Source organism: Somniosus microcephalus, chromosome 32, assembly GCF_052327205.1.
Source record: "Somniosus microcephalus isolate GS21.2 chromosome 32, FLI_Smic_1.0, whole genome shotgun sequence".
NCBI classification, from domain to species: domain Eukaryota; kingdom Metazoa; phylum Chordata; class Chondrichthyes; order Squaliformes; family Somniosidae; genus Somniosus; species Somniosus microcephalus.
Window position 1 is genome coordinate 33,752,545 of NC_141018.1, and position 12,520 is coordinate 33,765,064.

At 49.5% G+C, this 12,520-nt stretch overlaps 1 protein-coding gene across 5 annotated transcripts in view; it reads left to right on the top strand.

Annotated features, from left to right (window-relative positions):
- Positions 1-517: 517 nt before the first annotated feature.
- shf (Src homology 2 domain containing F) overlaps positions 518-12,520 on the top strand; it is a 238,133-nt gene continuing 226,130 nt past the window's right edge. For 2 of the 5 annotated variants that reach the window (XR_015074378.1, XR_015074379.1), the window contains exon 1: positions 518-1,046. Coding sequence is in view for 3 of the 5 variants with exons in the window: in XM_085972348.1 (XP_085828474.1) it covers positions 666-1,046 (381 nt within the window). In the remaining 2 variants the exon portion in view is untranslated. The remainder of the gene's footprint in view (positions 1,047-12,520) is intronic. The other 3 variants (XM_085972348.1, XM_085972350.1, XM_085972347.1) reach the window with 2 other exon arrangements.

Consider the following 12,520-nt stretch of genomic DNA (forward strand, 5'->3'; position numbering starts at 1 on the left):
TGTTGTCTCTCTCTCTCGTCTCTCTCTCTCTCTCTCTCTGTTGTCACTCTCTCTCTCTCTCTCTCTCTCTGTCACACTCTCTCTCTCTCTCTCTCTCTCTGTCACACTCTCTCTGTCACACTCTCTCTCTCTCTCTCTCTCTCTCTGTCACTCTCTCTCTCTCACACTCTCTCTCTCTTTGTCACACTCTCTCTCTCTCTCTCTCTCTCTCTCTGTCACACTCTCTCTCTCTTTGTCACACTCTCTCTCTTTGTCACTCTCTCTCTTTGTCACACTCTCTCTCTCTTTGTCACACTCTCTCTGTCACTCTCTCTCCCTCTGTTGTCACACTCTCTCTCTCCCCCTCTGTTGTCACACTCTCTCTCTCTCTCCCTCTGTTGTCACACACTCTCTCTCTCTCTCCCCCTCTCCCTCTCCCTCTGTTGTCACACTCACTCTCTCTCTCTCTCCCCCTCTCTCTGTTGTCACACTCTCTCCCTCTTTCTCTGTTGTGACACTCTCTCTCTCTCTTTCTCTTCCCCGCTGTAAGGAGCCGCGGCTCCGGCTGGCGGCGCTGAAGTTCCTCGGCTGGCGGAGCCTCGCCCCCGGAGCCGGGAGCCGGAGCCGGGTCGGGCGGCAGTCGGTGCGAGGAGCCGGGCGGGGCAGAGCGATGCGCGGCGGCAGCGATGGCCAAATGGTTCAAGGAGCACCTGGGCTTCAGGAGCAGCAAGGCGCCGCCGCCTCCGCCCAAACCCGACTACCGGCCGCGGCCGGGCGGCGAGCCCGACATCCTGGCCGCCTACAAGCTGCAGAAGGAGCGGGACTTCGAGGACCCTTACACCGGCGGCTCCAGGTGTTTGCAGCGGCTGCGCTCCGAGGGCGAGCCGGCGGCTCCCGGACCCGGACCCCCCGGCACCGGCTCCTCGCCGCACCCCAACCCGCCCAAGAAAGCGGCGGCTCCCGACCTCAAGTACATCTCCCCGAAACACCGGCTCATCAAAGTGGAGAACCCCGAGAGAAGCTCCGGCAGATCGCCCACCTCTCCCGAGGACAGCAAACAGGGCAAGGTGAGCAGACACTGACCGTGCCCGAAACACAGCGCCCGGCTCCCAAACACACTCATCCTTAGAGAGGCACTTCGCTTCTTAGACACTTCGCACTTTAAAGACACTTTGCACCTTAGAGATACTTTACTTCTTAAAGAGACACTTTGCACCTTAGAGATACATTGCTTCCTTAAAGAGACACCTTGCTTCTTAAAGACACTTTTTTCCTCAAAGTGATACTTTGCTTCTTAGAGAGACTTTTGCTTCTTAGAGACACTTTGCTTCTTAAAGGGACTTTGCTTCTTAAAGGGACACTTTGCTTCTTAAAGCGATACTTTGCTTCTTAGAGCCACTTTTCTTAAAGCAATACCTTGCTTCTTAAAGACTCTTACAGATTCTTTGCATGTTAATGATTCTTTGCTTCTTTAAAGACACTTTGCTTTTTAAAGAGACACTTTACTTCTTAAAGGGACACTTCTTAGAGATACTTTGCTTCTTAAAGGGACACTTTGCCTCTTAGACTCTTACAGATTCTTTGCGTGTTAATGATTCTTTGCTTCTTTAAAGATACTTTGCCTCTTAGAGACACGTCTTAAATTCATTGCTTCTTAAAGGGACACTTTGCATCTTAAAGACACTTCTTAAAGGGACTTTGCTTCTTAAATAGTTACTTTGCTTTTTAAAGGGACACTTTGCTTCTTAGAGCCACTTTTCTTAAAGCAATACCTTGCTTCTTAAAGACTCTTACAGATTCTTTGCATGTTAATGATTCTTTGCTTCTTTAAAAACACTTTGCTTCTTAAAGAGACACTTTGCTTCTTAAAGGGACACTTTACTTCTTAAAGGGACACTTTTCTTAGAGATACTTTGCTTCTTAGAGACTTCTTAAAGGGACACTTTGCTTCTTAAAGGGACACTTTGCTTCTTAAAGACACTTTGCTTCTTAAAGACACTTCTTACAGATTCTTTGCTTCTTAAAGACACTTTGCTTCTTAAAGGTATGAATACTTTGCTTCCAACTTTGTGTTTATTTTTAGTGGTGAATGAGCAGTGTTTAAAGACTTAGTACTTTTAAATGTGAAAAGGGAAAACAACTGTCATGTCTTTCGATTCATTTTATCCCAAGAGTGAGAGTAGAAAGCTAGTTCCCCTCTCTGTTTCTTTGCAGCTACTCTCTCCACCCCACCCCCCTCCTCCTCCAGGTGCTGGGGCAGAGCTCTCTGTACTCTTCTGGTTTTGGGTGATTAAACAAATAATCTGTAACTTAATAAAACATTAAATAAAACTTAACAACTTAAATTAAAATTTGGTTACCGGGGGTGATGATGCACTCCAGTCCCCGCGGCGCCCACCGGTCCCGGAAGGCCTCAAGCGTGCCGGCGGACACCGCGTGCTGCATCTCCAGGGCCACCCTGGCGCGAACATGGCCACGGAAGAGAGGCGGGGCAGTCGGGCTGAACGACCTCCTCGACCGCCCGCTGGCTGGACCAGTTAATGGCTATTTTGGCCAGGCCCAGGAGCAGTCCTATGAGGAGGTCCTCCGACCTGCCCTCTCCCCTCCGCACCGGGTGACCAAAGATCAGGAGCGTGGGACTGAAGTGCAGCCAAAAATAATGGAAGAGGGGCTGCAACCTCTCACATTCCGTGTATACATGAAAAACAGACTCCTCCAGGCCATAGAAAAGGCAGGTGGCCTGGGAGTCTGTGAACCTGTTTAAAACTTTATTGCACGGGACTGTTCCGTGTGTCACCCTCCAGGCCAAGTCCCCAATAGATAAAGGGAGGACTCCCGTGTAGAGAGCCCTCCATTGGGGACGCCCACCTCCGCCGGATGGCAAGATGGTGTCCGGACGACAGACGAAGATGGCAAAGTGCAGATTGTGCAGGAGCAGCCCGTACAGGAAAGCCTTCCGTGCAGAATGAAAAGGCACGGAGGGCATTTCCCCGAGACGGCTCAAGTTGTGAGGCGCTGGTTCCGGGGCCGGGCGCCGATGAGGAATTCCGTCCGAACGGGGATCAGTTCGGACGGGATCACCCCACGTGCCTGAGCCTCCTCGATACACCTAGTGGAGTCAGGGCCCAGTGCCACTTTCAGTGACTCAATGGCTTTGGCCGCAAGCCGGCGCTCTGTGTGTGTAACTCCAGCATGAGACGCTGGGACTGGAGCAGAGGAGGCTGAGCGGGGATTTCACAGAGGATTTTAAAAGCACGAAGGGGTGAAGGTTGGGGAGTCATCGATTTAAAATTGTTACTGAGAATGAGGAGGCCGTCTTGAAGAAATTAATTTTCATGGAGGGTTGTCGGATCGTGCAATACCTCACCACAGGGAGGATCTGAGGCAGAGATCATTGCATCTTATAAGGAAACATTGGGTAAATATTTGAAGCCGAGGAAAGTGCAGGACTATGTGGGGAGCACTGGGATTAGCCTTGGATTGTTCTAACACAGCGCCGGCACTATCTAGATGGGCCGAGTGGACCCTTGTACTGTAAGCTGGCTGTGTGTGAGTCTGGACTGTCAGTGTCGGCCGCCTATTCGACCGCGGGGAGCATCACAGATGCGCTCGATCTTGTCCTCACCCGATATCCATACACGAGCTTTCTAGTGCAGGGATTGATCATGGGGTATGGCTCCACTCTGAGTGGGGGGGGGAGGTGGGGCAGTGGTGCCAGAGGGAATGGTGGTGTCACCGGATCGCAAATCAGGAGACCTGCCTGCTTCATTCCCCCTCGCCCTCCTTCCTTAGCTCAGGGTTGCTGAGGTCAGTTGTCGCCCCTGAGCTGCTGTGCTGACTGAACTCACCTACCTCAGCACAGACTGCGATCCTCACCAAAGACAAAAGCTCCGCTTCATTTCTGTCCGGGAGATTTCCTGCTCGTAATTTTCTGTAACGCGTAATGGTTTGTGGGTGGAATTCTCGCTCTGTCTCAACTTGGAAAAACGCCCAGCAGATCGGTCCTTCCAAACTAGGACTGTCTCTGGGGAGAGAACGTCCAGCTGGATAAAACCCTCGGGTGAAGCACTGGTGATTTCTTCCCCCCAATCCTGTAAATTGCAGACTGCAGCCGCTGTCTCTCACTGTTATAGAGAGTGCTGCAGTTTGAGTTAGTGATCAGTGCTCGCCTCTGTCTGCGGAGTACTGATTTTTAAACCTGCAGATTACAGTGCTGTTCCTGGGGATTATTTGTGATTTTTGTTTAAAGGTCGATTGTAAAGTCGGTTTAATAGAGGTGACTATAATGGACAGCAGATCACGGGCTCTCGGTGCTTGCTGCTATTTTATATTAGCATGCAGGCAATCATTAACTCTGTGGTGTGGAACTAATCCTCCAGCAACTGCATGGGACTTTGGCAATAAACAATTACAAAAAAATAACATACTTGGGAGTGACTACATGCAGCAGATTCATTAAAAGGGTAGTGGGCTGAAGAAATGGGGCTACAGGTCTGTTACTGTATAACACTGGGGTACAGTACTGGTGGGTACAGGTCTATCGCTGTATAACACTGGGGTGCAGTCCTACATAGAAACATAGAAGATAGGAGCAGGAGTAGGCCATTCGGCCCCTCGAGCCTGCTCCACCATTTAATGAGATCATGGCTGATCATCCAAACTCAGTACACTGTCCCTGCTTTCTCCCCATATCCCTTGATCCCTTTAGCCTTAAGAAATATATCCAACTCCTTCTTGAATATATTTACTGAATTGGCCTCAACTGCCTTCTGTGGTAGAGAATTCCACAGGTTCACCACTCTCTGGGTGAAGAAATTCCTCCTCATCTCTGTCCTAAATGGCTTACCCCTTATCCTTAGACTGTGACCCCTGGTTCTGGACTCCCCCACCATCGGGAACATCCTTCCTGCATCTAGTCTGTCTAGTCCTGTTAGAATTTTATAAGTTACAATGAGACCCCCTCTCATTCTTCTAAACTCCAGCGAATATAAGCCCAATCGACCCAATCGCTCCTCATACGTCATTCCTGCCATCCCAGGTATCAGTCTGGTGAATCTTCGCTGCACTCCCTCCATGGCAAGAACATCCTTCCTCAGAGAAGGCGACCAAAACTGCACACAATACTCAAGGTGCGGTCTCACCAAGGCCCTGTACAACTGCAGCAAGACATCCTTGCTCCCGGTGGGTACAGGTCTGTCACTGTATAACACTGGGGTACAGTACTGGTGGGTACAGGTCTGTTACTGTATAACACTGGGGTACAGTCCTGGTGGGTACAGGTCTGTTACTGTATAACACTGGGGTACAGTACTGGTGGGTACAGGTCTGACACTCTATAACACTGGGGTACAGTACTGGTGGGTACAGGTCTGTCATTGTATAACACTGGGGTACAGTACTGGTGGGTACAGGTCTGTCATTGTATAACACTGGGGTACAGTACTGGTGGGTACAGGTCTGTCACTATAACACTGGGGTACAGTACTGGTGGGTACAGGTCTGTTACTGTATAACACTGGGGTACAGTACTGGTGGGTACAGGTCTGTTACTCTATAACACTGGGGTACAGTACTGGTGGGTACAGGTCTGTTACTGTATAACACTGGGGTACAGTACTGGTGGGTACAGGTCTGTTACTGTATAACACTGGGGTACAGTACTGGTGGGTACAGGTCTGTCACTGTATAACACTGGGGTACAGTACTGGTGGGTACAGGTCTGTTACTGTATAACACTGGGGTACAGTACTGGTGGGTACAGGTCTGTTACTCTATAACACTGGGGTACAGTACTGGTGGGTACAGGTCTGTTACTGTATAACACTGGGGTACAGTACTGGTGGGTACAGGTCTGTCACTGTATAACACTGGGGTACAGTACTGGTGGGTACAGGTCTGTTACTGTATAACACTGGGGTACAGTCCTGGTGGGTACAGGTCTGTCACTGTATAACACTGGGGTACAGTACTGGTGGGTACAGGTCTGTCACTGTATAACACTGGGGTACAGTACTGGTGGGTACAGGTCTGTCACTGTATAACACTGGGGTACAGTACTGGTGGGTACAGGTCTGTCACTGTATAACACTGGGGTACAGTACTGGTGGGTACAGGTCTGTCACTGTATAACACTGGGGTACAGTACTGGTGGGTACAGGTCTGTTACTGTATAACACTGGGGTACAGTCCTGGTGGGTACAGGTCTGTTACTGTATAACACTGGGGTACAGTACTGGTGGGTACAGGTCTGTTACTGTATAACACTGGGGTACAGTCCTGGTGGGTACAGGTCTGTTACTGTATAACACTGGGGTACAGTCCTGGTGGGTACAGGTCTGTTACTGTATAACACTGGGGTACAGTACTGGTGGGTACAGGTCTGTTACTGTATAACACTGGGGTACAGTACTGGTGGGTACAGGTCTGTCACTGTATAACACTGGGGTACAGTACTGGTGGGTACAGGTCTGTCACTGTATAACACTGGGGTACAGTACTGGTGGGTACAGGTCTGTCACTGTATAACACTGGGGTACAGTACTGGTGGGTACAGGTCTGTCACTGTATAACACTGGGGTACAGTACTGGTGGGTACAGGTCTGTCACTGTATAACACTGGGGTACAGTACTGGTGGGTACAGGTCTGTCACTGTATAACACTGGGGTACAGTACTGGTGGGTACAGGTCTGTCACTGTATAACACTGGGGTACAGTACTGGTGGGTACAGGTCTGTTACTGTATAACACTGGGGTACAGTACTGGTGGGTACAGGTCTGTTACTGTATAACACTGGGGTACAGTCCTGGTGGGTACAGGTCTGTTACTGTATAACACTGGGGTACAGTCCTGGTGGGTACAGGTCTGTTACTGTATAACACTGGGGTACAGTACTGGTGGGTACAGGTCTGTTACTGTATAACACTGGGGTACAGTACTGGTGGGTACAGGTCTGTTACTGTATAACACTGGGGTACAGTACTGGTGGGTACAGGTCTGTTACTGTATAACACTGGGGTACAGTACTGGTGGGTACAGGTCTGTTACTGTATAACACTGGGGTACAGTACTGGTGGGTACAGGTCTGTCACTGTATAACACTGGGGTACAGTACTGGTGGGTACAGGTCTGTCACTGTATAACACTGGGGTACAGTACTGGTGGGTACAGGTCTGTCACTGTATAACACTGGGGTACAGTACTGGTGGGTACAGGTCTGTTACTGTATAACACTGGGGTACAGTCCTGGTGGGTACAGGTCTGTTACTGTATAACACTGGGGTACAGTACTGGTGGGTACAGGTCTGTTACTGTATAACACTGGGGTACAGTACTGGTGGGTACAGGTCTGTTACTGTATAACACTGGGGTACAGTACTGGTGGGTACAGGTCTGACACTCTATAACACTGGGGTACAGTACTGGTGGGTACAGGTCTGTTACTGTATAACACTGGGGTACAGTACTGGTGGGTACAGGTCTGACACTCTATAACACTGGGGTACAGTACTGGTGGGTACAGGTCTGACACTCTATAACACTGGGGTACAGTACTGGTGGGTACAGGTCTGTTACTGTATAACACTGGGGTACAGTCCTGGTGGGTACAGGTCTGTTACTGTATAACACTGGGGTACAGTACTGGTGGGTACAGGTCTGTTACTGTATAACACTGGGGTACAGTACTGGTGGGTACAGGTCTGTTACTGTATAACACTGGGGTACAGTACTGGTGGGTACAGGTCTGTTACTGTATAACACTGGGGTACAGTACTGGTGGGTACAGGTCTGTTACTGTATAACACTGGGGTACAGTACTGGTGGGTACAGGTCTGTCACTGTATAACACTGGGGTACAGTACTGGTGGGTACAGGTCTGTCACTGTATAACACTGGGGTACAGTACTGGTGGGTACAGGTCTGTTACTGTATAACACTGGGGTACAGTACTGGTGGGTACAGGTCTGTTACTGTATAACACTGGGGTACAGTACTGGTGGGTACAGGTCTGACACTCTATAACACTGGGGTACAGTACTGGTGGGTACAGGTCTGTTACTGTATAACACTGGGGTACAGTACTGGTGGGTACAGGTCTGACACTCTATAACACTGGGGTACAGTACTGGTGGGTACAGGTCTGACACTCTATAACACTGGGGTACAGTACTGGTGGGTACAGGTCTGTTACTGTATAACACTGGGGTACAGTCCTGGTGGGTACAGGTCTGTTACTGTATAACACTGGGGTACAGTACTGGTGGGTACAGGTCTGTTACTGTATAACACTGGGGTACAGTACTGGTGGGTACAGGTCTGTTACTGTATAACACTGGGGTACAGTACTGGTGGGTACAGGTCTGTTACTGTATAACACTGGGGTACAGTACTGGTGGGTACAGGTCTGTTACTGTATAACACTGGGGTACAGTACTGGTGGGTACAGGTCTGTCACTGTATAACACTGGGGTACAGTACTGGTGGGTACAGGTCTGTCACTGTATAACACTGGGGTACAGTACTGGTGGGTACAGGTCTGTTACTGTATAACACTGGGGTACAGTACTGGTGGGTACAGGTCTGTTACTGTATAACACTGGGGTACAGTACTGGTGGGTACAGGTCTGACACTCTATAACACTGGGGTACAGTACTGGTGGGTACAGGTCTGTTACTGTATAACACTGGGGTACAGTACTGGTGGGTACAGGTCTGACACTCTATAACACTGGGGTACAGTACTGGTGGGTACAGGTCTGACACTCTATAACACTGGGGTACAGTACTGGTGGGTACAGGTCTGTTACTGTATAACACTGGGGTACAGTCCTGGTGGGTACAGGTCTGTTACTGTATAACACTGGGGTACAGTACTGGTGGGTACAGGTCTGTTACTGTATAACACTGGGGTACAGTACTGGTGGGTACAGGTCTGTTACTGTATAACACTGGGGTACAGTACTGGTGGGTACAGGTCTGTTACTGTATAACACTGGGGTACAGTACTGGTGGGTACAGGTCTGTTACTGTATAACACTGGGGTACAGTACTGGTGGGTACAGGTCTGTCACTGTATAACACTGGGGTACAGTCCTGGTGGGTACAGGTCTGTCACTGTATAACACTGGGGTACAGTCCTGGTGGGTACAGGTCTGTCACTGTATAACACTGGGGTACAGTACTGGTGGGTACAGGTCTGTTACTGTATAACACTGGGGTACAGTACTGGTGGGTACAGGTCTGTTACTGTATAACACTGGGGTACAGTACTGGTGGGTACAGGTCTGTTACTGTATAACACTGGGGTACAGTACTGGTGGGTACAGGTCTGTCACTGTATAACACTGGGGTACAGTCCTGGTGGGTACAGGTCTGTCACTGTATAACACTGGGGTACAGTCCTGGTGGGTACAGGTCTGTCACTGTATAACACTGGGGTACAGTCCTGGTGGGTACAGGTCTGTCACTGTATAACACTGGGGTACAGTCCTGGTGGGTACAGGTCTGTCACTGTATAACACTGGGGTACAGTCCTGGTGGGTACAGGTCTGTCACTGTATAACACTGGGGTACAGTACTGGTGGGTACAGGTCTGTCACTGTATAACACTGGGGTACAGTACTGGTGGGTACAGGTCTGTTACTGTATAACACTGGGGTACAGTACTGGTGGGTACAGGTCTGTTACTGTATAACACTGGGGTACAGTCCTGGTGGGTACAGGTCTGTTACTGTATAACACTGGGGTACAGTACTGGTGGGTACAGGTCTGTTACTGTATAACACTGGGGTACAGTACTGGTGGGTACAGGTCTGTTACTGTATAACACTGGGGTACAGTAGTGGTGGGTACAGGTCTGTCACTGTATAACACTGGGGTACAGTACTGGTGGGTACAGGTCTGTTACTGTATAACACTGGGGTACAGTACTGGTGGGTACAGGTCTGTTACTGTATAACACGGGTACAGTACTGGTGGGTACAGGTCTGTCATTGTATAACACTGGGGTACAGTAGTGGTGGGTACAGGTCTGTCACTGTATAACACTGGGGTACAGTCCTGGTGGGTACAGGTCTGACACTATATAACACTGGGGTACAGTCCTGGTGGGTACAGGTCTGACACTATATAACACTGGGGTACAGTCCTGGTGGGTACAGGTCTGTCATTGTATAACACTGGGGTACAGTACTGGTGGGTACAGGTCTGTCACTGTATAACACTGGGGTACAGTCCTGGTGGGTACAGGTCTGTTACTGTATAACACTGGGGTGCAGTACTGGTGGGTACAGCTCTGTCACTGTTGTTGAAGCATGCAACTTATAAGGATGAATTTAGGTTTAGGGTTTAGATAATCGGACAAGAAATATAATGAATTTAAAACATCGGCTTCTGTGAGTTTGCCAGCAGTGTGTTGCACTAGTTCATTAAATGCACCCAGTGATGGTCCCGTGTCTTATTCCCGCTCAGGATTTGTGGTTTATGATGAGATTTGCTAGCTTATCCTCACTCCATTATTGATATATGTTTAAATAGCCTTTCAGCTTAAATAATGTTGAGGTGTTCTACAGAAGGTGGATTAACCCTTGGTCAGCCAGCAGCTGTGGAGGTTAATCGCCTCGGAATTCAGTGAAGGTTTTCCAGAGGCACCCTGTATAAAACACTGGTCCGACCTCAACTGGAGTATTGTGTCTGCTTCGGGCCACCGCACTTTAGGAAGGATGTGAAGGCCTTAGATAGGGTGCAGAAAAGATTGACAAGAATGGTTCCAGGGATGAGGGACTTCAGTTATGTGAATAGACTGGAGAAGCTGGGGTTGTTCTCCTCAGAGCAGAGAAGATTGAGAGGAGATTTGATAGAGGTGTTCAAAATCACGAGGTGTCTGGACAGAGCAGATAGAGAGAATTTGCTCCCATTGGCGGAAGGGTCGAGAACCAGAGGACACAGATTTAAGGTGATTGGCAGAAAAACCAAAGGCGACATGAGGAAAAACTTTTTTACGCAGTGAGTGGTTAGGATCTGGAATGCACTGCCTGAGAGGGTGGTGGAGGCAGATTCAATCGTGGCTTTCAAAAGGGAATTGGATAAGTACCTGAAGGAAAAATATTTGCAGGGCTCCAGGGAAAGGGCGGGGGAGTGAGACTAGCTGAAGTGCTCTTGCAGAGAGCCGGCACTGGGCTCGACGGGCTGAACGGCCTCCTTCTGTTCTGTCACCATTCTATGAGCAGACTCTGGAACCAGTCTTGATGTGCACCTCACTGAAGCGCCTTAAAGATTGAGGCATTTACCAAAAGGTTCTCCCAGAAACCAGAGTTGAATTTTACCGCCTTCTGCAGCACTCACCGAACCGTTTACATAAGAACCAGGAGCAGGAGTCGGCCATTCGGCCCCTCGAGCCTGCTCCGCCATTCAATAAGATCAGGGCTGATCTTCGACCTCAACTCCACTTTCCTGCCCGATCCCCATTTCCCCTAATTCCCCGAGAGTCCAATTAGATTTTAAATTAGATAGTTGTTCCAAAAGGGGAGAAAGGTTGCTTTTAGGGAGTTTATTTTTTTTATACGTCAACCTGGTCTCAGTGGGCAGCACTCTCTCTCTCGCCTTCGAGTCAGAAGGTCGTGGGTTCAAGTCCCACTCCAGGGACCAGAGCACACAATCCAGGCTGACACACCCAGTGCCGGTACCGAGGGTGGTGCTGCACTGTTGGGGAGGTGCCGCCTTTCAGATGTGACGTTAAACCGAGGCCCCCCCCCCCCCCCCATCATTCGGAAACCCAGGTGAGGGGCCCAGGCCCACCGTGCAGGACAGCACCAAGATTGACGAGAGTAGGAGAGACGATAAGATCATTCGGAAATTAGTGGCGTCGAGCTTGGAAGCTTGAAGATCGAAGGAGGATTGGGCGACCGCTTTGCGGAACACCTCCATTCAGTCCGTAAGGGTGACCCTGAGCTTCCGGTCACCTGTCACTTTAATTCTCCACTTCACTCCCACTCTGATCTCTCTGTCCTCGGGCTATTGCATTGTTCCAATGAAGCTCAACGTAAGCTCGAGGAACAGCACCTCATCTTTCGATTAGGCACTTTACAGCCTTCTGGACTCAACATCGAGTTCAACAATTTCAGATAATAAACCCTGCCCCCATTTTTCATGCTGTATGATTTTGCCGCTCCCATTTGCAACATTTTATCTTTCCTGCCTCTTACATAAGCACAAGATGTTCTTTCAATTCCTCACGCCACCCCCCCCCCCCCCCCCTGTCTCTGCACCTGCTTAATACCTGTTCCATCTCCAGCTTCTTCCAGTTCTGATGAAGGGTCCCAGACCTGAAACGTTAACTCTGTTTCTCTCTCCACGGATGCTGCCTGGCCTGCTGAGTATTTCCAGCATTTTCTGTTGTTATTTCAGATTTCCAGCATCCGCAGTATTTTGCTATTGGATTGAAGGAGGAGTTTGGGTGGTGAGGAGATGCACAGTTTTGAGGTCGGAAAGGAATGAGAGTAGGAGATTGCAACAGAGCGAGAATGAAAAGATTGCAGGTTGGG